The sequence below is a fragment of the Acartia tonsa genome, chromosome 8, assembly GCF_053477335.1.
Source record: "Acartia tonsa isolate MP-2025a chromosome 8, ASM5347733v1, whole genome shotgun sequence".
Taxonomy (NCBI): Eukaryota; Metazoa; Arthropoda; class Copepoda; order Calanoida; family Acartiidae; genus Acartia; species Acartia tonsa.
In genome coordinates, this window is record NC_137267.1 from 25848082 (window position 1) to 25875525 (window position 27444).

Sequence of the window (27444 nt, forward strand, 5' to 3'; positions counted from 1 at the left end):
TTTAAAATTGACGATTTTATGTTTATTTGTTTAGAAGTTAGAATTTGTCCGGTCTTATTTGCCCCACCCTGTATAGAGTAACAGCACTTGAAGAAACAAGATATTATTTAGTCGCAAAGGGCATAATTACCAGAGCTCGGCAACCCGTTTGGATTCTTTTTTGAAAAGATGGATTAACATATGTATATCTGTCAGGTTAGGACTTCCAGCTGATTTTTAAAATAATAACAAGGCTAACAAGCGGCTGACGCACCGCTCCCGAGCCCTGCTAATTACATGTTTTAATAAGAGCGTACATACTTTTTTACAATGCCTTTAAAGTTGCTAAGCTTTATAAATAATCTATTATTTATACAAAAATCTTATGTTTAAAATGAATTGGACGGTTAAACATAGCTAAAACAACAATCAGAGCTACCTCTTACGAATGGACATACAGACCGATTCTATCTAAAGAAGAGCTTCTTTTTTTTTTTTTGCTACAGACTGATCTTATAATTTGATAAAATGGTAACAAAATGTTAATATGAAAAATAGGATGACAGTATACATAAGAAGAAGATTGAATTAAACTTGTATGGGCAAACGAGATAAAGTTATTTTTAAAGCAAATGTTCAGTAGTCAGTGGCATAAAAGAGGGAGTACAAGAAATTTATATCTATAATACAAAGTAGAACGATGTCTGTCTGTCTGTCCGTCTGTCCGTCTGTCTGTCCGTCTGAAGCTTTAGATCTCAGTAACCACTGAACCGATTGGACTCTACTCTTCAGGGAATGTACCTACTGGTCCTGTGATGGTTTTAAGCTATTTTATTGGGGGTGGGACTCCCCCAACCCCCCCAAAAAATGAAAAATACCCCCCAAAGAAAAATTTTTTTTTTTTACTTTTTCTTTTTAAATCTAAAATACGAAAAATTAGTTTGATCAAACCTCTTGGGGCAAAGCCCCTAGAGGCTAGGGGCAAAGCCGCTAGTATATCCTATAATATAAAGTCCTAAGCTTTTTTTGTTTGTAGCGAAGGATCTCGCTCACCACTGAACCGATATGGTTCTTCTTTAGAGTGAAGGTTCTTATAGGCCCTAAGATGGTTTTAGGATATTTTATTTTTATAAATAAGCCTGGGTATTGTTTTAAGCTTTTTTTCTGCTCTTCAATATCCCTGCGAATATAGAGTCCCTAAATGCTAAGGGCGTAGACGCTAGTACATATTATATAGAAAACCACGAAAACTCATTTAGATATGCAAAAACGTCATTTCTATCGTTACCGTCAGACTAAAGAACCATGTGAGTTATATACTGGATGACGAAGGGATAGACAACGTGAATTATGTAGTAGCTTTGCTACAAAAAAGGGAAATGACAAAATAACTGCACTTTCGTACTATAATGTGTACACTTTCTAAGCAATAATACGGCCGGGTTGATACTCAATTGTTTTCCTATTGGCTGTTTTAGAGTGTAGATCTTTTTATAATTGACTTATTATGTGAAAAGTTGATCTCGAAACGAGCTAAAAATCTATATTTTTATAATGACGTACTGACTTTCTAATAATAATTAGATGGTTGCTACTCATTCTAAATTGTACCTGATTTTTAAAAGAATCCCCATTCAACGTTTTAAATAAACATAATATACAGACAGACTCTAAATGTAAAAAAGCTTTGGCTTTAAATTTTTCTTCATATCATTGTAAATGTTTTCTCTTTTTTACTTTCTTTCTCCCTCCTGTCTCCCCCTATCTCTCTCCCTGTCTCTCCTCTCTCCCCGAGTAAATTACAAGAATTAGAAAAACGGGGGATTACCAAAATTTCTCCCTTCTATATACAAAGTACATATACACACTACAGACAAGTCAACTTAGTACTGCACAAAAATCAACTCAAAGCAGTGATTTTTAAAAAGTTAAATTAAGTAAAATGTTAAAAATGATGTTATATAACAAGTGCTTAAAGTTATTATTCCTTGATAAGAGAAAAAGTGATAGTAAAAATAAAAGTTATTGTTTGCTCAGTAAACAAAAAATCTTCCAAAATCTTAATAATGGTAATTTTATTATTTAAAGTTTTGCAGCTATTCTATTATTAACTTGATGCAATCCGTCTGTTTATAATTTAAACACAAGGTGTTCTATTAAGCTTAGTATCCAAAATTCAGCATGTAACGCTTTCTTTATTTGTGATTTTTTTACATTTTGACAGGAGAAAAAGAATGTATTAGGAAAAGTTTGATGAAAATTCTAGATTTGAAACCTATGACATATAAACCAATTTTAACCGGTTAAAAAGAAAGAAAAGCAAGAAAATGATAAATGATAGAAAATCATGAAACCTTCATATCTTCACGTGTGATTTTTGACAAACCAACTGACCTAGTATATTATATAATTGATGCTCTTTGGAAAACTACCATACAAATAAAAATCAAAATTACATTCTAACTAGCATACGACAGAATAACAATTCTTAATATTGTTATGGACTGTGCAGACTGACTGACGGACAGACAAAGTGAATTAAACCGTAGCTTTGTTACTAAAAATCATTATTCATAGCAAGACAAGACAAAGTAACTAGCCAACTTGATAAACTTACAGACACCTTCATAATTTAGAATAGATTGTGTAAACTTAGGTCATTGTATTCTTATTGTTGAAGATACTAGAAATGTTCGTCCGTCTGTCCGCCCGTCTGTCCTTCCTGTCCGTACGTTTTCACTTTAAGAGAGACGGCTGATTTTTTGTGAAGATTCTCTAAACAATAAACATTTAGTATATAATCTGTTTGGTCCGTCGGTTATGCTATGACGAATATCCGACTAGGCTGCTATTTTAGATAGACGGCTCATTTTTTGTGATGATTCCACAAGATTGCTATTAACAATGATCAACTGCGGTATAGCGATATTTTTTCTTCTTACTAATGGGGTTTCATCTCAATTTTATATTTAAGAGCTTCGTTACTTATGGATGTTGTCATCCTTGTTTAATGTTAGAATGGAGAATTTAACCATAAAAAAAAATAATTAAAAATGCAAAGGATTTGATACATATGGATTTGGCCGGTATTTTTAAAAAACTGATTGGCTTTATTTTGCATATAAATAAGTTTAAATGTCAGATAATTTGAAATTAAAATAATAAAAAGCTGGAGCCACCGGCTAGTTACTACGCTTTTAAAACTTAAAACGCAATAAAATTTCCGAGCAAAAAAGAGAAATCGTGGACCAACAACTTATGGGATATAAGATTTAAATCAAATCTAATACATATGTAGACAAAAAATAAACAATAACTAATAAAGATATATATAAACTGGATTATAACCGGTTCTAAGTCTAACTGAAAAAATCATGTAGCGTATCGTGTTTTTACGAATAATAACATAAAATCATAATACCAATACCAGTCTCAGTGATAACAAAACTGAAAGCAATCTTATAATTTTTCACTTTACTAACCGCAGAAAATTTTCTATAATACAATGTTAAGTTTAGTGGTCCTAGAAATCATCAAGAATTGTAAAAAATAACTAAATTATAACAAAAATGGTAAAAGTGAACGTTCGGATGATTTTAGATGATCTTTGTTATAGGAATCATCATAAACTGCTTGAAATAGATAGGGCAATTCTAAAATACTTAGATTTTAATAAGTTTATAATTTTGAGTTAATTGAAAATTGAAAAAAAAATTGACTGCAAAAACCTAAGCAATTAAGATTTGCATGAAAGTAAATTTGAGCCGTGAAAAATGGTAGACTTAATTTTATCAACAATTCACAGTAGATTTAAAACGGAGGTTGAAATAATTAAATTTTTCCACATAATGTTACGGTTTTAAAATGTATTTTTTTCAGGAAGTAAGTATATGTTGGACTTTAAATTGTTCTTTCTAGTACTAAAAGTTTTTTAACATGCTCTGTCATTTGTTGGCTCAAAGTTTGGTTACTTCTATTAAATCTTGATTGAATAGTTCAAACAAACACTTTATTACCAATATTTTTTTTCAACAATGTTAGGGTAGTAAAATCAATGTATCATCCATTGGTTTATCCCTTAAAATCCTTCAAATTTTAGGTTCAAAACTATATTAGTTAATTAAATGCTATTTCCAAGCTTATTTAATCCGAAGAAACTAAATTTCATGTCTCTCCATAAAATGAATATGGCGCCTATAAAGGCGAGTTTTTTCATTTTAAAAAAATATTCAATATATTATTATTTGAATGTTGCACCAGATTTTAGGTACTCTAATAAAGTGCTGCTGGCTAAAAAATGATATCCCCTTTACTCAGTTTCCTCCCCTCCTAGTGGATGAACGAACTGACCAATTAATATAGTCCATAATTGCAAGTTATATTGACCTCAAATTTTCCCCTGTCTATATATCCATGTATAGTTATATCCATAATTTATTTTTATTTGAAACCTACTGTGCGAACCTGTTTTAGATGTTTAGACCGCCCGGACTCACTGGACTAATAAAAATAGCTTAATTGTTAGAAACTATTATGTAATATTGCTAATAGAACCATTAACTGTACACATTTTATCCATGAGAAGCGGAGCTAATAGGCCGGATCATTATAAATACTACATGGAAAGAGCTATAGTACAAAAAAAACTAATATCAACTAATAAAATATTTTTTTTCTGTCTCCCTTCCTGTTTAATTGTATATTCATTAAAACGACTGTGGAACATTCGATCTTTAAGACCTGTAGTGTGTCAAAAAAGTCTAAGCAAAGTTGCATGTGAATTAAAGCAAAATTGATTGAATAAAGGATACTTACTTGGGGACATACATACATTTTAGGATCTGAGATAGCTGGATAACTATTTCATACAAAAAATATTGACAAAAAAGTAAAAAATTAATATGATTTAAATTGACGTACAGAGTTGCTACGCTTTATAAATAGTACCCATCTGTTACAGGAAACACCATGTAAAATTTGAATTAGGTAGAATAAATCTAACATTATTTAATTAAATGAATGAGCTAAACGTTATGGAAGGGCGGACAGACGGACTAGAGATAAACCCTATGAAACCCACTTTCAAAACATTTTTAAAAGCGATGCTTTTCAATAATTAGGCTCGGTCCGTCTGTACGTCCGAACGTCACATACATTAGCTCTTTTCGTTAATTGAAACAGGTGAAAATTGTCCTATCGATTCCAAACTTTGCAAATTCACTTACAATTTTGTTTCGACTTTTATACATTTATATTCTAATTATTCCGTTCTGACACTTAAGTTCGTTTGTTTGTTTGTTTATCCTACCGTTTCAGAGCTTTGGAGCTTATGTGTGTTGTCATCCTTGTTTCTATATGAACCTTTTAATTGACGTGAAAATTGATAGTCTTGTGGAAGAAAGAGTTGCGGTCTTTTATGGAATAAAGAAGACAATACTTTATTAAATTACTAGCTGCTACGCCCCTAAAGGCCTCTAGTGGCACTTTAAATGTTTTTTTCTTCAAATATCTAACTTGAGAAATAGTTTGTTTATGTTGCGTTCAAGTCTCGATTTTTTTGTGATTTATCTTAGGAGGGTGGTTATACCCTCCCCCCCAATAGTTATAAACCTTTCCGGGACCTATGTAAAGCTACCATGTTTAGGAGAAACCGATCAGTTTAGTGGTTGGCGAGATCCTTCGGTACAAACTTATATAAGGATTACATTATAAGGATTTTCACCCGGATTTTTTTTCAGTTAGAAAAAATTCCAAACACAAGATTTTGAGTAAGATTGATTATCACCCATTGTCATATCCCTCAATTTTTGCTCAACAATACTCATAGCAATGCAAAATATCACTAAGAGTTTATACAATGCAATGTTATTGAAAAATAGCTTTGTATTTTCTAAGAATCCAGGGACTGTAAAATATACATATGTTAAAATTTTATTAGAATTCAATATTAAAATTGACAATATAACTAAAAATTAAAATTTACAACAACAATAAAACAGTTTTGTTGTGCTCACTTTAGGTTAGGATAGGTAAAGAAAGAACCCTATCTAATGAAGAACCTATGCTTTTATTTTGAAAATTAGAAATTAATAGTAAGGAATGGATCGGTTTGTTAACATTAGTAATTTCACCAAGTGAACTTTATGAGGAAGAATTTCTCTTGGCAACAATTTGAAAATAGCCTAAAACATACTCTTTTGTTTTGTAATAGAATCCATGGAATTTCTTGCTGTTTTTTTTGCAGAGTTTTGTAGTTTTGTTTAAATTTTGCCAAGCTAAATATTTGAAAAGATTAGATCTGAAAACTTTTTGTTACTTTTTGATCATTTGATTTGATATTCAGCTTTCTTATTTTTTAAGCAATAAATATAAAACATGTAAAAATATGTTCATAAATAACATGGTACTTCAGGCTAAAAATAATAATTAAACGCATTAAAAAATAGTTATTTATCGCAACGTATTATAGATAAAATGAAGAATTATAAGATTAAAACCAGTATTGTTAGTCCCGAGTGGACGAAGCCCTGGCTAACAAAACTGGTATTGATTTTATGATTTTTATTTTAGTATTCGTAATAATTTGTCTGTAATACGATGCTATACATGATTGGCCAGTTTGGCTGAGTGAGAACCGGTTCTAAGCCAGAGGATAATAATCAGTTGCGAACCCATACTGGAAAATCTTTTTAAAAAGAATAATTAAAGTACATTAGATTTTTTGTGACGGATGGACATACAATTTAGTGACATGTCTTATTTATTAAGTTTAGCTGCTTTAGTTCATCTACTTGTACTAAACCAATTAAAATTAGAAAAAAGGAGAGAGAAAAAGTCTGTTAGTTGTGCGTACAATTTGAACTTTTTTCACCTTAGCTTCACAAAATAGGGGGGAAAAGATGAGTTGAGAGGATGGGATAAAATGGTTAATAGTACGTATACAGGCACTAATAGTTACACACACACACAGAAGAAATCAGGGGTAGGGCACCAGATTTAGATATCTGGCTTAAAGTAATTTCTGAGGCAGAGCTCTTGTCTTAGCAATTAGGATAACAAATCAACATTTCTTCTTTAAAATATAAAGAATAGTCTAATAGCCACCAAAAGCCCCCACTCCCCCCCCCCCCAAGTCCAAGATACCTAAGATAATCACTCATGGTCTTATCACTATATCCATGGTAGGTTTTTTAAGGCAGGTACAAGAATAAATTTCGGCTTATCTTACAGCCTGGGCTAAAATTGTGAAGCAGACAGGAATGTTTGTAAATTTTTATTACGCGCACGGAGGGGGGGGGGGGGCTGGATATTGGAATAGGGGGAGGTATTATGCGCGTAGTAGGATCTTCTGTTTGATTGAAAGGGCAGGGCAGTACTGGTTATAACACTAGCGATGTTCTATAACTTACCCATTAATACCAACTCTACAAATTGAAAAGCATGTAATTTTATTTTGCTAAAATTTTGTTTTTGACAAAATAAAATTATATCTTTTGATATAAAAAACATTAAATATCTTCATAATATCATAATTTGCGAAATCTCAATATTAGATTATTGAATTTTGCACTAAATGCTTTAATTTTGGCAGTAAAGACGGTTTATTCCCAATCCATCTTGGGACACAGCCCCGATAGGCCAGGGGCGAAGCAACTAGTATTGTTATATTTAATATCAATAGCAATATGATAATTAAATACCTAAACTTTGATCTTATTTCTTATCCGCTATTTGCAGTTTTAAATTCTGATAAACTGGTTTAATTTATTCGGAAGTGATGCCACACCAAGAATCACACAGACACACACACACACACAGAACCATACGACTTGATCTTGACTAAAGCACACAGACACACACACACACACACACACAGAACCATACTACTTGATCTTGACTAAAGCACACACACACACACACACACAAACAGAACCATACGACTTGATGTTGACTAAAGCACACGGACAATTACACAGGCACATGCAAACAATTTTCGTTTTAGTTTCAGTTTCTCAAAGTTCGATTCAAAATCATAACATTTTTTATGAATGGTTTAAAGTGAATTATGTTATAAAAACCAGTTATGATTGTTATTGACAGATAAGTGACAAACATTATATATTAGGTAATGATATCATTTTAAAAAGACTTTTCAAAGGCTTTTTTAGCATAATAAGCTTAGCCTAGCAACTAAAAACCAACAGAATTAAATTTCGCAATGGCATCTGATACATATTTTTTTTTCAGTGTGGTTTTTTACTCACTTGGCCGAGAAAAATAAAAAAAGATTATCTGATTTTTCCCCTTTCGAAGTTCAGACTAGAGGCATAAGGCAAAAATCATCTGTATACTATAAACAGAAACTGTATGCAAACTTAGTTTTCTTAAAGTATTTTTACACAAGATTTCTAATTGAAATTTTATTTGCTACATTTGCCACATGTTTGTAGTAGCGAAGCTACTCTGTAGTTCCAAATCTTCGTCTGCCAGCTACGTAATGGTGAAACATGATTTTCTCGGCTCTTATTCAAGATATACTCTTGAAACTGTTTCAGATTTTCTATACCAATGAGCATTTAGTATATAATTTACTTAGTCCGTCACTCTGTCTGTTAGAGAGCATCAAATTTCATCATTTGACTTTCGTGTGATATCACAATGAAACATTCTATTTACTCGGCTGCTATCATAAATAGATTGTATGAAGATTCTCTAACCAATGAGCATCTACACTAAATATAACTAACTTTATCTATCAGTTATTCATTCTGCTCTACATGACAGTGTGGTATTCGGCAACCGTGAGCCATGCCTATGGCAACCCTGAACTGGGGTTCGGTGGAGGGTCAATGGCCCTCCCCCGAGTCCTGGGGAAGGGGTCTGACGACCCCCTCCCTATGCTTAAAATTAATGATTGAATCTGTCATGTTTATTATGGTTAACTGTATTCTTAATTCTCCCCCACCCTTTCCAGGGATGGGGGATCATTATTGCCCAAACTGACTATTGTATATGTGTTATAATGCTTTTATGTTATGATTATTTATTCCTATCCATGTATTTATTGTTTGTTGTATATAGCTTTAGTATCCTTTAAACCTTCAATAAAGTGACAACTGAAATAGATGTTGATTATTATCTAGTGAATGCTAGAGAAGCGTAGCTTCTCTATAGTAAGGTGTCCACGTCTGTCACACTGCCGTAATCTAATTGAACTCCGGTGTCTGCCATTTATCCTCGGCGGATACCACAACAGTACATTTCTATTGGTTAAATGTGATTTTCTCTTTTGTTATTTAAAAAAAAGGATGATAATATCTTGAAATTTTCTGACCAATGACCACCTACTCTATAAATCGCTTATTTTATCAAGTTTATCCAAATACAACACATCAAATGTTTTATAGTAAATGTGTTTTTTTTTTCTCACCTGTGCTTAAAGACTATGTAAAGTTAGGTCTTTCATACAAAGGTTGTGCAATCAACGAGTTTGTTTTTTGTTGAATGTTACTTAACCCAATATCCTATCGTGGGCGTTAGAATATCGCATCTCATTACAAGCAGATGATGGTATGGGTTTTCTAGATGATCACTTAAAATCGACGAAGAACCCTACCCCAACAAGTTAACTAATTAAATAACCCCCCACCAAAATGATGTGCACGTCCGTGTCTCCTTATTGCCAATTGTTCTGTCATTTGATCCTTCACAAAAAGTGTTGCTGTCTATTTTGCTTTATATAGATGAGTGTTCCTTTCTTCATTGAAACCGAAGTTTTTCTACAATTAGGGTCGGTCCGTCCGTCCGTAACGGATAGCTCTGATCGTTAAACCACAGTGGGATGTTCATTTAAAACAATGGGATATTTCTAAAGGATAGAAAATAGCATAAAATCGATCCATTTTTAGATCATAAAAAAATAGCCTAAAACCAACCAGAGAGGCCTATGTGAAGGTAACTAAAAGGTAGAACTCAATCTTAAGCTACAGACAAAAAAAGACTTGCTTCTTTATGTGATGGAATATGAAGGCACTATCTATTCCTCAATGTTCGTTTGTCCGTTTTAATTATAGACAGAAAAAAATCTATCGCTTTGAACAATTTTATATTTTGTAATCTGATAGAAGATTTCTATAACAAACGAAGTATTCTCTTCAAAGTTTACTTTTCCATACGTTTGTCTGTCTGTATATTTATAACCAGGGATCTAAGGGATAAGAATATGGACGATAAATTGATGTTCATCCCCAATGACGATACGCAAAATTACCTCTTTTGCAGTTTAAAACACAAAGTTTAAAATAGTAATTCATTAGTTGCTATGAGACAAGGGCTCATTAAAAAAAAAACCTCTTTCTGATTTGTTTTAACTGTATGGATGTTGTCATTCTTGTTTAACCAAAAATCTATCACTCGTTTACATTTGTCAACACCCAAACATTTTACTTTTAAATGCAAGAAGTTTCAGCCTACTATCTTTTATAGAAGCCGAGAAGATCACGTTTCCCCCAAAACGTTTCAGACAGACGGACAGCCGGACATTTCGAATTATAGAGTATCACTATCTTCGCTACTATAAAGAGTTAAAATGTATAGATGTTTGTTAAGCTAGTAATTGAGCTAGACCAACAAATATGACTTATACACTGTGAGGGAGAGTACATTGGACTGTTAATAATAATGTGCGCCAAAGTTTATAACCCAATTATCTTAATTAGTCGCTCTAAAAATTTTGGGTACTTTGAGTTTGTTTAAAACTAGTAATGATCAAACTTTTCCACAGATAATTTTGATCTATTAAAAAAGTTTTTTTTTGTTTATCTCCGATGGATTTTATCAATCTATCGTCCATTTGCTTATTCCTAAAGTTCCCTGACTTTTACAATGGATTTACTACTGAAACAAGGATTACAACATCCATAAAAACGAAGCAATGAAACGGTAGGACAAACGAACTTTAACACTTGTGTCAGTGTCAGAACTGAATGATCAGAATATAAATGTATAATATTTATATATAGGAGAAACCAAATTGTAAGTATATTTGTTGAAAAACTGCTTAAATACAAGAAATTTTTTAAGGACATGCTTACATTTTTGAGACATTATTATTGAGATGCTTATAACATTGTACTTTATTGTCCTAGGAATCAGTACTCCAAAATGAGATCAATCGGATAATTATTTCACATACAAATTTGTTGTTAAAAAAGTTAAAAATCTACATGTACACTTTCTAAATTGTACCTAAATACTACAGGAATCACCATTTTGGTTTGGAATCAATGGGACAATTCTAACCTATTTAAACAATCGAAAAGAGCTAACTGTCCGTTCGTACTTATAAGTAAAGAAAATTGTATTCTGTGGATTATCTGAATATATGACATAGTCAATTCATCAATTTAAAAGATCGCCATATTTGTGTTTTCTCTCTCTCTCTCTCTCTCTCTCTCTCTCTCTCACACACTCTCCACCTCAATGCATGTCTGTCCGTAAGTAACGCGTAATCATAAATAAATTTCAAACCTTGTTCTTTCATTCTTGAAACTATTTGGTATAATATGTCAAAAATAGCAAAACATTAGACGTTCATATGGAGGTGTATCCACCCGCATGCCAAAATAAAGGGGGTGGGTACACCCTCATAGATGACTACTCTCCAACACCCATGTACAATTTTGTGACAAGGGTCTTTAGTTGGTAAAAAGAAAAGAAGCATCAATTTATTTACCAGTAAAATGTCGTTTTCTACCAATGATCAATCGATGTTTAATTAACTTGGTCCGTGGATCTGTCAGTAATGCTCGTGGGAAAATAGGAGTCATTTATGAAAAAATATTTCTTTTATTTTATTTCGGGTTCCTGTTTGTATAACTGGGAAATTTGGATTATATTAACCATTTTTTAAAATAAATTTCTCAGGGTAAAACTTATATTGTTTTAGATATTTGTGTATGTGCTGTTGATGGGTAGATAATGGGGTGCACCTGGTCCTGTTGTAAACCAGAATGTCAACATAACCCTCAAGATGGTCAGGTATACAATCAATCAATCAATTTTATTATAGGAAATATAAAAAAATTAACTGATTTGTGTTTTATAAGCAATATAAGAATATTTTAGGCTTGTTTTGGAGGCCTTCAATGCTATTTCTAAACCCTTTTTTAAACAATACTGGCTTACCCTGAATTTATTGTTACTTTTTATTTTTATTTACAGGAAAGATGTGAAACCTTGAGGGCCCCCCCAAAAAGTCGGGTATATTCCCTTTCGTTGCATCCCCTCTTAAGGGGCGTTTATTCATATTTTCACAGTAGCTTTTCTCCTATTTCTAGTCACTGCGGGGAGCCGAATCGAAGAATGGAACGTACAGGTTCCAGCTGTTATTGCTGGGCATTGATGGATCTGGCAAATCTACATTTCTTAATCAAGTCAAGGTAAACAAAAAAAGTTATTTCTAGTATGACTTTGAGACTGATTATTATCCGCTGGATTAGAACCGGTTCCCAGCCAACACGGCATTGCAGACAATTTTCCACGAATATTAAAGTAAAGGTAATAAAATCAAAACCAGTTTTATTACCACGGGCATTCGACCACGCGGGGCTAAGAAAACTGGTTTAAATCCTATAACTTTTTTTATTTTTATTCCGCGGAAAGCTGACCATAATACGATGCGATGAATAATCATTCTCTTTAAGGTGAATTTAAAATAGATATAATCCTTATATAAAAGTAACAGAATGCCTGTGAGTCCCTGCGTCTGTTTGTACGACAAAAAGATCTCGCTAATCGCTAACCCGATATGGTTCTCATCTTACAATGAAGCTCCTTATAGGTCCTTTGAAGGATTATAACTATTTTGGGGAAGGTAACCACCACCCTCCTAATGGAAATCGCTCCCACAAATAAATAAGGGGTGTAGCCACAAGTTTAAACTATGTTTACACAGACATTTATAAGTCTAATAATTGTTTTAATCCGCGGAAAGCTGTCTATAATATGATGCGATAAATAACTATTATTCTTTTTTTAGTTGATGACAGATGGATTCAGTGCGGCAGAGAGGCAACAATTTATACCAATAATCTACAGAAATATTTTTGATACCCTTGACTCACTTCTTGATAGTTTAAAAACGTAAGTATTTTACGGCACCCTGGTCAGATTGTGTAAAACAGTTTGACACCCATGTTTATCGTAAAGTATTTAAACTCTCCCAGCACCTATGTTTTTTTGCTGTAAAAAAAGATATATAAAAGTTATTATATTTTAGAGTGGCATTTTTTCATAAAGTTTCGTAATCAAAAAGCATAACACCATCACATGACCAGTAGGTAAACTCCCTGAAAAGTGGATCCCGAAATGTTCAACAGTTCATCCAAGATAATAAGCTTCAGGCAGACGGAGAGACACTTTGTATTAATGATATTTGATGCGCCCTAGGGCCTTAATTTCTATTAACTATCCTTCCAAATTTCATTTGGTCACCTTTAGGGGCGATTTCTTTTAATGAACCTTTTTGAATATAGAGAAAAAATATTCCCAGGACCAATAAGTAGCTTCACTATATGCAAAACAGAAATACACACATTAAACATCTTTTATGAAATATATTGTTAAGGAAATACGTAATACCACATTTATGGAGTAGCATAGCCTCTTTATAACTGAATTCTAAATTTAAGGCTGAACTTGGCTCTTAGTGTGGAGGGTGAAGACTTGTTAGAAAGATACAGAGAACAAGCTAACAACTCTGTCGAATGTGCCATAAGGTTACAAGCTGCAAGGTAAACGAGTAGAGTGTGTCATAAGGTTACAAGCTGCAAGGTAAAACAAGTAGAGTGTGTCATAAGGTTACAAGCTGCAAGGTAAACAAGCAGAGTGTGTCATAAGGTTACAAGATGCAAGGTAAACAAGTAGAGTGTGTCATAAGGTTACAAGCTGCAAGGTAAACTAGTAGAGTGTGTCATAAGGTTACAAGCTGCAAGGTAAACAAGTAGAGTGTGTCATAAGGTTACAAGATGCAAGGTAAACAAGTAAAGTGTGTCATAAGGTTACAAGCTGCAAGGTAAACGAGTAGAGTGTGTCATAAGGTTACAAGCTGCAAGGTAAAACAAGTAGAGTGTGTCATAAGGTTACAAGCTGCAAGGTAAACAAGCAGAGTGTGTCATAAGGTTACAAGATACAAGGTAAACAAGCAGAGTGTGTCATACGGTTACAAGCTGCGAGGTAAACAAGTAGAGTGTGTCATAAGGTTACAAGCTGCAAGGTAAACTAGTAGAGTATGTCATAAGGTTACAAGCTGCAAGGTAAACATGTAGAGTGTGTCATAAGGTTACAAGATGCAAGGTAAACAAGTAGAGTGTGTCATAAGGTTACAAGCTGCAAGGTAAACGAGTAGAGTGTGTCATAAGGTTACAAGCTGCAAGGTAAAACAAGTAGAGTGTGTCATAAGGTTACAAGCTGCAAGGTAAACAAGCAGAGTGTGTCATAAGGTTACAAGCTGCAAGGTAAACAAGTAGAGTGTGTCATAAGGTTACAAGCTGCAAGGTAAACTAGTAGAATGTGTAATAAGGTTACAAACTGCAAGGTAAAACAAGTAGAGTGTGTCATAAGGTTACAAGCTGCAAGGTAAACTAGTAGAATGTGTAATAAGGTTACAAACTGCAAGGTAAAACAAGTAGAGTGTGTCATAAGGTTACAAGTTGCAAGGTAAACTAGTAGAATGTGTAATAAGGTTACAAGTTGCAAGGTAAACTAGTAGAGTGTGTGGAGGGTGAAGACTTGTTAGAAAGATACAGAGAACAAGCTAACAACCCTGTCGAGTGAGCCATAAGGTTACAAGCTGCAAGGTAAACGAGTAGAGTGTGTCATAAGGTGACAAGCTGCAAGGTAAACAAGTAGAGTGTGTCATAAGGTGACAAGCTGCAAAGTAAACAAGTAGAGTGTGTCATAAGGTTACAAGCTGCAAGGTAAACAAGTAGAGTGTGTCATAAGGTTACAAGCTGCAAGGTAAACCTGTAGAGTGTGTCATAAGGTTACAAGCTGCAAGGTAAACTAGTAGAGTGTGTCATAAGGTTACAAGCTGCAAGGTAAACAAGTAGAATGTGTCATAAGGTTACAAGCTGCAAGGTAAACAAGTAGAATGTGTCATAAGGTTACAAGATGCAAGGTAAACAAGTAAAGTGTGTCATAAGGTTACAAGCTGCAAGGTAAACTAGTAGAATGTGTGGAGGGTGAAGACTTGTTAGAAAGATACAGAGAACAAGCTAACAACCCTGTCGAGTGAGCCATAAGGTTACAAGCTGCAAGGTAAACAAGAAGAGTGTGTCATAAGGTTACAAGCTGCAAGGTAAACTAGTAGAATGTGTAATAAGGTTACAAACTGCAAGGTAAAACAAGTAGAGTGTGTCATAAGGTTACAAGTTGCAAGGTAAACATGTAGAGTGTGTCATAAGGTTACAAGCTGCAAGGTAAACAAGAAGAGTATGTCGTAAGGTTACAAGCTGCAAGGTAAACTAGTAGAATGTGTAATAAGGTTACAAGCTGCCAGGTAAACTAGTAGAGTGTGTAATAAGGTTACAAGCTGCAAGGTAAACAAGTAGAGTGTGTCATAAGGTTACAAGATACAAGGTAAACAAGTAGAGTGTGTAATAAGGTTACAAGCTGCAAGGTAAACAAGCAGAGTGTGTCAGAAGGTTACAAGCTGCAAGGTAAACAAGCAGAGTGTGTCATAAGGTTACAAGCTGCAAGGTAAACAAGCAGAGTATGTCGTAAGGTTACAAGCTGCAAGGTAAACTAGTAGAATGTGTAATAAGGTTACAAGCTGCAAGGTAAACTAGTAGAGTGTGTAATAAGGTTACAAGCTGCAAGGTAAACAAGTAGAGTGTGTCATAAGGTTACAAGATACAAGGTAAACAAGTAGAGTGTGTAATAAGGTTACAAGCTGCAAGGTAAACAAGTAGAGTGTGTCATAAGGTTACAAGATGCAAGGTAAACAAGTAGAATGTGTAATAAGGTTACACGCTGCAAGGTAAACAAGTAGAATGTGTCATAAGGTTAAAGCTGCAAGGTAAACAAGTAGAGTGTTTCGTAAGGTTACAAGCTGTTAAGTAAACAAGTAGAATGTGTAATAAGGTTACAAACTGCAAGGTAAACAAGTAGAATGTGTCATAAGGTTAAAGCTGCAAGGTAAACAAGTAGAGTGTGTCGTAAGGTTACAAGCTGTTAAGTAAACAAGTAGAGTGTGTCAGAAAGAAAACGGAGATTTGATTGTGATGTTTAAAACTTTTTATTAATCATTTGAGCAAGGTTAGGCCAATCGTGGATTAATCAAACTCTCCCGACCCCTAATCTCGCATTCAGAAATTGAAATGATTATATTTATATCTGAAGTTTCATTATTTAGTTTTCAAGGACAATATTTTCAATTGTTATCAGATTATCCAGCGACCGTGGCTCAATGCTAGTACATCCTCTCGTCATCGGGGAGATGATAAGTTCGAATCTCGGACCGACACAACGTCATAACTAAAATATACAACATATACATATATAGTTATTGTAGGGAAAATGCCTTAGCCCAGAAACAGTCGCAACTCATTACCAGTTAGGACTTCTCAGACAAATAACGTGCATTCACAGGGTTGATTGTGGCCACATTTGTTCTTGTTTACCCTTTGCTTTGTATATTTGTAGATATTATGTAAATATATTTCTTTATGGGAAACAAACATTTTATACTCCTGGATCTTTTTGCATTGATTCTCGAACATTTTCCCATCTGTAGTTTCTTTGAACCCTAATATTTCCCATTTTAGTAGGAGTGAACCTACTCTTTAATTACAAATTACAGTCATTCTGTCCGTTGATCCAATTGTCTTGTCTCTAGAGGCCTCTTGGGGCGAAGAAGCTAGTTCTAGGTATAGGATTAATTCTTTATATTTCTTCAAAGCAGCGAAGACCATCACCCTCTACATAAAGAGAACGTACACAAAAAAAAGAAAGAAAGAGGTTTAAAATTCCTTTCAAAGATGCATTGGTAAACAAAACTAGGCTTTATGTCCTCTATTTATTGTGTCTATCCTTCTATGAAATAAATGTTTTGTTTAAAGGAAATTTATTTGTACATGCCAAAATATATATTTCCTGTAATTTCAGAAATCTTTGGGTATCTGAGCGAATTGTGTTCGAGGAATGCTTTGACAGACAGAATGAGTTTCAAAATGAAAACAGAATGTATACAAACGCAAGATAGTAAGTATCAAATATTCAGTTAGAATAAACTTTTCTTAGGGTAAACATGTGTTTGTTTTTTTCAATTTTTCAAGACTATTTAGATAATTAAGCAAAAAAAAAGTTTAAAGCTGTCAATTTGTATCAATATATAATAATATAATTGCTTATGATATTTTTTTTCTTTTCAGTTTTATGGATGAAATCGACAGAATAAGGAATAAATACACAATATTCATCTAAAGCAATGACAATTATTAACACAAAAAAAACCTAAATCACAAAAGGCCTTATCCTACAAAAAACCTAAATTACAAAAGAAGTAATCCTACAAAAGACCTGATCCTACATAAGACCTAATCCTAGAAAAGACCTAAATCTCAAAAGAATTAATTCTACAGAAGACCTGATCCTACAAAAGACCTAAATCACAAAAGAATTAATCCTACAGAAGATCTGATTCTACATAAGACCTAATACTAAAAAACACCTAATCCTACAAAAAAAACCTAAATTACAAAAGAATTAATCCTACAGAAGACTTGCTCCTACAAATGACCTAATCCTACAAAAAAAACCTAATCCTACAAAAGGCCTTATCCTTCAAAAGACCTAATCCCACAAAATGCCTGTCACCTAATCCTACAAAAGACCTAATATTTCAAAAGGCCTAATATTTCAAAAGGCCTAATATTTCAAAAGGCCTAATACTACAAAAGGCCTAATCCTACAAAAGACCTAATCTTACTATAGGCCTAATCCTACAAAAGACCTAAATACAAAACTAGCAAACAAGAGTCCCAAAAAACGTTAGAATCCCCTCCAATAAATTTTGTGCTTTGTGCTATGTTTTAAAGCTCCTTTTTTTAAAAAATCGTGTAAATTTTTCACAATTCCCACCAAAACGCTGGGTTTTTGCATCTAATGCCAATTGAAATAAACAATTCTATGCCCTTTGAAGAGTAGCATCTCTAGAAATCTAGACAGCTGTGAGTTTACTGGTTGTACTTATAGTGAGGAGGGTTATCTACCAATAGTTTTGGATATTATCAATGCAAGAAGAGTCACTCAAGAAGTTTTAAGTAAGTATTAAGTATTGATCCATATGGCATGTTTTTGATTATTTTCGTTATCTAAACAAATTAGCACACTTTTTCTCAACAATTTAAATTATTACTTTGGCGATTTCCCAAAAAATACTTGGTCGACCATAGTTATCACCCCCCTTATTCTGTCATGAATTAAAAATAAGTAGGAACGAGGGGTAGATTTTCTAGTGTTTACCATAGGTTAGATTAAATAATGTTTAGAGTATCCCCGCATGTTTTGGGTGGGGCATGAAGGAAACAGATACTTTATTTTCAACTAGCGGCTACGCCCCTAGAGACCTCTAGTGGCACTTTAAATGTTTTTTTTATATTTAAAATATTTCTATTTTGCATTTGACGTTTATGTTTGCGTTGAACTCTCTTTTTAAAATCAAGAACGTAAAAAAAATTTAGATTTTTTATTATTTCTCTTTGTAGGATGGTGGTACCCTCCCCCAAAATAGTTAAAAACCTTCCCGGGACCTTTCTGAATCTACCCTGTTAAGGAGAACCCAATCGGTTTAGCGGTTAGCGAGATCCTTCGGTACAGACACACAGACAAACACACAGACAAACAAACAGACAAACATCCTGTTACTTTAGTATAAGGATTTGAGGGAGCAACAATACTATTATCCATCCAATCTGATTTTTTCCATCATGGCTTCGAAACCGATTAATATCTGCTGGATTAGAACCGGTTATCAGCCTTCCTGAAAAAGCATGAATAGCATCGTATCACAGACAATTTTTCATGAACAGGAAAATAAAAATCATAATATCAACACCAGTTTTGTTAGCGCGGGCCTTCGGCCTCTAGATACTAACACAACTGGACTTAATCTTATATTTTATGTTTACTATTCGCGAAAAGCTGTCTGTAATTTTGTTGAAATATTTCACTGTTTCCTTTTAGATTATGTGTATTAAGATAAACAGATTTGTTTAGATTATGTGTATCAAGATAATGATATGGTGATACAAATAACAGATTTGTTTAGATTATGTGTATTAAGATAATGATTTGGAGATACTAATAACAGATTTGTTTAGATTATGTGTATCAAGATAATGATATGGAGATACAGATAACAGATTTGTTTAGATTATGTGTATCAAGATAATGATATGGAGATACCAATAACAGATTTGTTTAGATTATGTGTATCAAGATAATGATATGGAGATACAAATAACAGATTTGTTTAGATTATGTGTATCAAGATAATGATATGGAGATACAAATAACAGATGTTGGTGGGGGCGTTGATGAAAGACAACAAATGATGGAAGTGTTTCTGGTAATTTAATACATATGTTTGCGGGAACTTTTATGTAATGAAATCTTCCAATTTTTAACATGTACAAAACGGCCTGCTTTATTGCATCAAGATCCATGACAGATCAATATAGGAAATAAATGTCTTTAAATGAGCTTAAGTTTTCCAAATATCAAGTGTTTAAAACCCATAGTGCTCCAATAATCAATAATAAACTCTCATTGACCAGAACAATATGACCCATTATTTTACTGTATGAAGAATAAATTTATTTTTATTTTATGTTGATATTTGAATTATATTGAAGTATTAAATTTATATTCATTAAACAGAAAATTTAAATTTATAATATAGTAAATAAAAGAAACTTAGTTTTAAAATAATTTGATACTAGCGTTACATGCTTAATGTGGTCAGATATTGAACTAAAATTTAACAGTTAACTAAACATTTTAACCCTTTCAGGACGATAATTAGAAGAAGAAAAAATATTAGGATCCTAAAATATTTTAAAGAAAGAGAGGCAAAATTATAAATACTTTAATACTTTAAACAGGGATAGGACAGTGGAAGAAAAAGATTAATATTCAATCAAGCAAGAAGCGGGATAATTTTAGAACGCAGCCTCTAGTATTTGCATATTTGTCTGACTCAGGGAGGGTACATTTGTTTATTACACTAGTCCCAAAAGTTTTATCATAACTTATTCTTATTCGTGGGCTTAACAACTCGTGGGTATTGTGAATTTTAATTGTTTGTTTCATTAATTTGAGTGTTCAAACGTTGCAAGTGTGTCTTTTTTAATGAAATTAATTAAAATTTATGCATTTAGATGGAGGGTAACCTACATGGCATTATTTACATAGTAGCTGTAGACGAATATGATGTTTATGCATTAAATGAGGTAAAACAACTCTGCATGTGCTAGATGTTCACGATAGAATGTTCCTAGGATTGATTATTTCAAAAAAAAACATGAATTTTATAGGCTGTGTCAAATACGTCTTTATTGCGAATTTGGGTTAGCTGTGAGATAATGGTGCACTATTGGCAACTAGCAGCCTTTAAAATGTATTGATTTCGGAGATAAATAAACCTAGGATCATTTTACGGTGAGCTTGATCTAAAAAACTTTTTTTTACATTTTATAAATAATTATATTAAATCTATCTATTTTGATTAATTTTTAGACAGGAGAGATGCAAAATCGAATCAGAATATCTCTAGAACTCTTTGGCCAAATTATGGTAAACATTTGAATAGAGTAGCTAGTATTCCCATCATAAATGATTCATAGGACAATTAGGAAAAATGTTATGAGCATTATGCAATTCAAGACCTAAAATGTAAATATGTCTGTATTGAGCAGTTTCCATTAAATTAATTTTGTGAAAGATTTACACAGAATTTTTGTTTGTACTTCTGAATTAAAATTAAAAGCATTCCATATTTGAAAATGTTAGTTTGTCTGATAGTTTAATTCGCTAAACTAAGCCTATATCAATGCTGTCATCCTTGATTTTTCAGACACATCCGTGGCATATGAGAACTGCTTTTCTGATATTTTTAAACAAGCAAGACATTTTCCAACGGAAGCTAGAAACGTCAAATATTGTTAAACATTTTCCAGAGTATCAAGGTAAAATTTTAGCAATTATATAATTACCCAGAAGCGCTACAATAATAAATAATAAATATGAGAACAGTTTGTTTGTTTGTTTGCGTAGCCATTGTTTCTTAGTGTTTGGACCTAAGTAGTCATGGAGAAGGATGAGACACATTCGTATAGCCACTAGGGCTAAAAAGATCCACGCTCAAGTACATTATGCCTCGACCCGCTGTCTCAAGAGAGCTTCTCCTTGTTACCTCACTCTCATGGTATGGCAGGTGTCCCAAATTAAGTCACCTTAATGAATGACGCTCTCCGTGACTATAAAGTATCCAAACCACTCCATAGTCTCTCTTCTTACACAACCAGGGAAAGTTGCGTAAATGAATTCAACTGAGAAATTCGAGTTTCCTCATGGGGACTTGAACTCGAACAAACATCACCTTAACTCAGTGAGTTACCACAGTGAGAACAGTAATCCGCAAATGAAAGAAACATGATGTCTATCTGTCTGTAAATTAGGAATCGATAGGGATTTTATCTACAGTAAAGTTTCTCATAGGCTCGATTAAGGGAAAGTCTAACAACTTTTTTTCTAAGGGTACCTCTCCACCTTTCTAGAAGAAATAGCCCTAGAAAAAAATTACATTCTCAACATTTTTTACCTTTTCTTTTATGTACATCACCACTCCCTTCCCTAAAATGATTCTGCATCTAATAAGAATGAACCAAGAAAGCAAAGGCGATTTAAACTGGGCTACGTTAAATTATAAAATATTGGAGCCTATGTCCCATCCCTTTATCCCTAATTATGTACTTAAATGCATGAATAACATTTTGAATATTTATTCAGGTTTTCAAAACGATGTCAAAGATGGTGGAAATTTTTTCCGAAGTTTGTTTAGGGAGTGTGCAAATGGTAGGGATACATATTTCCACAACACACAAGCTACAGGTACAGTACAGTGGTACAGTCTACTGCGCTGCAGGACCTTTTTACAGTGCCTATAAAAATGACGTCACACTGGTCTACAATTAGTCAATTAGAACGTTTTCTTGCCTGCCATTGGTAATTTAGTCTGTGGATTGGCCTATCATTGTTCATTTGTATTGTATGACGTCATATTTTTAGGCACTATAAAGATGTTCTGCGTGTTAGGGTGTATAAAAATGAATTTCTATCCTTACTTTATTATTATCGCATTTTTTGAGCCACATATAGTGATATTGATTCACAGAGAGATAAAACTGCCTCCTACTCACAAAAAAGTATACACTTATTTTTTTAAAACTCAGTACATTCCAATTCCAAAATCGACCCACCCAAAATGGTTACACAAACATACAATCTTTTATACAAAAGCGCGCTGAAGGGGTTGTATTCTCCCCCCAAACTCTCTATACCTCCCTTGTAGGGGTGGTGTATGCAACCTCCCGACCATAAAATATAACACCCCTATTATTTTCTGCATTACACCGCTCTTAAATCTCACAGTCCCAAAAATATGTGTTTAATGGGGTTGTCAAAATTTAAATCATAACCCTGTATACGCCTGAATTCTGATATTCTTTTTGTATATTTCTAGATGAAAACAATATCCAAACAGTATTTCGAGCTATAAGAAGTCATATTTTAACACAGCGTTTAATAGAACTTGGTCTTATGTGATGACAAGCAAACCAAACTGATAAGAAAGGTCAGAGAAAGAGTATTTTTAAAGGGAAAAACTATTCTTCCAATTAAACTAATTATCACAAAATTTGGGCATTTCAAGAGAGAGAGAGGGGGGAGGACATTGGGCTGCTTATGACACTAATCCCCAAAGTTTTATAATAACGCCTTCTTATTTATTGGCTTAATAACTTTGGGGACTTTTACTGAATTTTGATTGGTTAGTTTAATAAGTTGAGTGTTCAAACGTTTCAACCACTAATACTTATTAACACAAGGGGTAATTTTGTGTGTCATCATTGGAGGTGTGTACATCAATTTATCGGCCATTGTCTTATCCCTTTAGATCCCCTGGTATTTCTTTGAAGGGGCAAATCTGAAAATAATAGGTATATGACAATGAAATATAAGCTGACAAGCCCTGCTAAAAAGTATTGTGATTTCCCTCAAAGTGTCTAGCGAGCACAGAATCCTACCCATTCTATAATAAAGGTCGGTCCGTCCGGAACAGAAAGCTTTTTTCGTTAATTTAGGCATGATAAAATTGTCCTATCGATTTCAAACTTTGCATGGTAATTCCAGGTACGATTAAGAAATCGAAGCAACTCTATAATCATTACCAGAATGTCAGTACGTCAATTTTAAACATGTTGATTTTTTTTACTTTTATAACAACAAATTTTTAAATGGTCAAATTTTCAGACTGAGCTGATGTTTGGTATACTGATACCTGGGACAACAAAGTTCAATATTTTAAGCAAAGCAACTCTATAATCAAGTCCTAAAAACTGTAATTATGATCATAAAAATTACCTGTACCAAGCAGTTTTTCAACAAATGTACTTACAATTTTGCTTCGACTCTTATACATTTACATTCTGATTATTCAGTTCTGACACTATACAAGTGTTAATGTCCGTTTGTCCTACCGTTCCAGAGCTTCGCTTTTATGGATGTTGTCATCCTTGTTTAATAAGAAAGGGAAACTACAGCACGGGGCTACTATTTAATCATTATAACCTAACCTAAGCTAGCCCAAGATAAAACAATTACACACGAAAAACTATTAACCCCTTATTTTAAATCTGTTAAAAATTTGGAGTGGGGGGTTAGGGGTGGTTTTGTGCTATACTAAACATTTTGAGGGAAATCGCAAATATATTATTATTCAATTCAAAGAAGCTCTTTGTAGTGCCTATAAAAAATGACGTCATACAATATAAATGCCCAATGCTAGGCAAATACACAGATTAAATTACCTATGGTAGTAAGTATACATTTTAATTGACAAATGGTAGACCAGTATGCCGTCATTTTTTATAGGCACAACAAAAAGCTTTCAATTCACATCAATTAGTTTAAATGACCATGTAATAATTATATTTTTTTCAGATAGGAACAACATCAAAAGAGTGTTTGCAAGTATCAGAGGGGATCTTTTAAAAAAGGGTTTACAACAAATTGTTGTTATATGAAGACAATGTAAAACTTTACATGTTATGTATCCATAATGTCAAAAGTTAATCTTATTAAAATAACAAGTGAAATGTGAAAATTCAGGAATTACAAATTCGAGAATTTTAAATGTCTAAATCAAAATTGAAAATCTCAAAATGACTTCCTAAAATGCAATCAAGAAATGCAAACGCTGTGTTAAAAAGAACAAAGCTTTTTTTTATAAAATAAAATGTGAAATAAAGTAATATTGTGAATCAAAAGGTACAATTTTTATAAAATTAATAGTTCAATAATATGTATTAATCATATAGTGATACAATGAAGAAAAACAAGACTGCAAACGGTCATAATAAGCAGTTATCTAACATATATATACGTTAGTATACTCCAATAGCTTATACTATAACTATCGGCTATGACCCTAGAATCCTTTGGGGGCACTTTAAGTTTGAAAATATTTTTTATTTAATTGGGTTCCTTTTTTATTGGGAGAGTGGAGATACCATCCCCAAAAATAGTTTTAAAAACTTCCTTGGACCTATAAGAAGGTTCACTGTAAAGGAGAAACATATCGGTTCGGCGGTTAGCGAGATCCTTCGCTACAGACAAAAAAAAACTTATTACTTTATTAATAGGATGAGTAGCAATTACTTTAATAGCGGCATACAATACTTCTCAGTCAGGGAAGCTTATACTTATAGAGATGCTTCGCCTATAGAAATATGTTCTCGAAAGAAATATATGTACATGAAATTGATTAACCAAAAATGATAATTATCTCTTTTTATTCGTCTACTCTTTGCTGTGTTAAATATTATTAAAAATACTTATTTTCGTTTGTTTCTTTTTTGCATGAAGACAAAAAATCGTTAATTTTGAAGCCAGATGGTTGACTGCACGGCATAAGTTTCCTCATATCAAAGAAAATGACACAATCTAGCCCTCTAATATTTTGAAATGCAGTGCACTCAGTGTTGGCTATTATTACAGACTAATTATAGCAAGAGTGTCCCAGTTCATATGATTTACAAAATTGGATGAAAATACATGGATATTATTACGGGGAAAATATGTCTTTAACTTTTGTTGCTACAATGGTCCACATTTACTGGTCAGTTCGTTTGTTCTGTAGGAGGGGATGGGAGTTATCTTTCTAATAGCCATCTGGAAGTAGCATATTGTCAGTGTATGCGAGAATCTCTGACACTATCCATGTATTCTATAACCAATGTACAAATTAAGATGTGCGGCTAGACGTAAGGATTTCGATATTGACGAAAATATACCTACAATCTATTTTAATAGTATTCTAAAATTAAATAAGGATTGCTTACTTTACTGAAGTTGTTTTATACAATACTGAGAGATTTTTTATTAAATTAATTTATATTATCTGGCTATTAAAACTGATTCTTTGAATTTTTTTAATTAACCTACCTGAGGTATCGAGCTACAATACAAATCAAAAACTCATGTACTGTATATCCAATAACATTCTTGCCAATAAAAATCAAATTATAAAAGTTTTATTTTAAATGTATTAAATGATTCATAATTATATTGTGAAAAAATATTTGTTTGATTTTAGCAAAAAAAAAACAAAATTATTTTTGTTATTAGCTTCTTTTATAGCACAGTTACTCTATAACTAATCAGTAAACCCGAATGAACGTACTTGTATTTACTAGATTTAATTGTCGTTACCAGCCTTTAAAGTTCATAGATTTTATGGATATTATCGTTACCAAGAAAATTTCAACGCGCGTGAACTGTACTAAATCAAAACATTTAAATACATTCATGCTGTGCTACGTATAACCATAATTATTCTTGTTATTGTTGAAGGGGTGAAGGAGAAGGGGGTTGGTAGAGGGTTGTCAATTTAGAAGGCCTACCATCCCCCCTTTCTCAACTCCAATAGGTTTATACCTATACTGACAAATCCCTGTGCACACCACTGGTTATACTTCTAATTCTAATCGTCCTGGTTTCTGTGTATGAATGAGGTCATCGTTTAGTCTCATTAATCAGCTTTCAGATAGAGAGAAAAGGACGAGCTCATCCATAACTAGCAAATCATAAAAGTAAATAAAACCCATTAAAAAAAGGTGGAAAAATAGACAAAGATATTTATACTGTAGATTTTGAAAAGAAACAAATAGTTCCTAGTAAAAATGACGCCTTACAATAATAATTACCAATGATAAAAACCCTATTTATTGTAATTGACCAATGATAAAATGTATACTAGCATATCATTGGTCATTTGTACTAAATGACGTCATTTTTAAAGCACTATAAGCTGCTTCGTAGTTAAGAAGATAACGATGAGTTTTCATATAAAAAAAATCCGCGATCTGGTTCAGATAACAACCGAGTTATTTCCATTTTTCTGAAAAGTTTTAGTCGAACATACTAACGAAAATATCGATTCATAGAGTAGCTTCGCAACTACAAAAGAAATGTAAAAGAAGATAGTTCACCTAAATGATTATTTTATAGGAAAGAATCAATAAATGTTATAACTTTTCAAGCATGGTATATATTCAAGACTTGTAAAAAAGAGGCTTTTATACAAGATGTGTACGTGTTGTATATATACAGTTAGTTCTTATAGTAATTCTAGACATTTTAAAATTTTAAATAGATTCTTAAATCAATTATCAGTAACTTAGTTAAAGTAATGTCGTTGAATATATGTATGTGAGAATTTTTGTATGTGATATCATTATTCCTATTTTCATCTTTTAACAATAGGACCAGAAGAAAATCTTGGAGATTTCATCCCTACGTTATATCCTGATCTTTGTAAACTATAAGGGCGCGGGAAGAAAAATACGCTCCATGGCATTCCAATGACATTGTCAGAATCTTACTTATTTGGAAATTATATCCAAATCTTTAACTTTAGTCGTTGGTTCTTTTGTTGTCAATTCGAATCTTACAGGACCTAGACCAATACCTTACTACTTTGGTCCAGTGTTGGGGACCCTTCTCGCCTGCAAGCAAATTGCTTTCTGCTCTTTTGTAGCGATTTGGCTGTGTTGATATTTGCAACGCTATTGGCTGATATTCATAGTCCCAATTAAAAGTCTGCACAGGGTCCATGGGGTGGGG

General features: G+C 33.0%; 1 protein-coding gene across 3 annotated transcripts; it reads left to right on the plus strand.

Annotated features, from left to right (window-relative positions):
• Nucleotides 1-1864: 1864 nt before the first annotated feature.
• LOC145326386 (guanine nucleotide-binding protein G(q) subunit alpha-like) lies at nucleotides 1865-25943 on the plus strand. Of its 3 annotated transcripts, none has more exons than XM_080169720.1 (15): nucleotides 1865-2048; nucleotides 11927-12018; nucleotides 12318-12419; nucleotides 13019-13122; nucleotides 13671-13772; nucleotides 17146-17241; nucleotides 17412-17436; nucleotides 18233-18302; nucleotides 19518-19609; nucleotides 20421-20492; nucleotides 20779-20835; nucleotides 21116-21227; nucleotides 22051-22152; nucleotides 22784-22894; nucleotides 24262-25943. In XM_080169720.1, exons 2-14 carry the CDS (start codon nucleotides 11959-11961, stop codon nucleotides 22864-22866), a joined length of 1077 nt encoding a protein of 358 aa, XP_080025846.1. In that variant the 5' UTR covers nucleotides 1865-2048; nucleotides 11927-11958; the 3' UTR covers nucleotides 22867-22894; nucleotides 24262-25943. The 3 variants fall into 3 exon arrangements, with proteins under 3 accessions (XP_080025846.1, XP_080025845.1, XP_080025847.1); XM_080169719.1 differs by lacking the exon at nucleotides 1865-2048 and adding an exon at nucleotides 7938-8104; XM_080169721.1 differs by lacking the exons at nucleotides 1865-2048; nucleotides 22784-22894 and adding an exon at nucleotides 7938-8104.
• Nucleotides 25944-27444: the final 1501 nt, after the last annotated feature.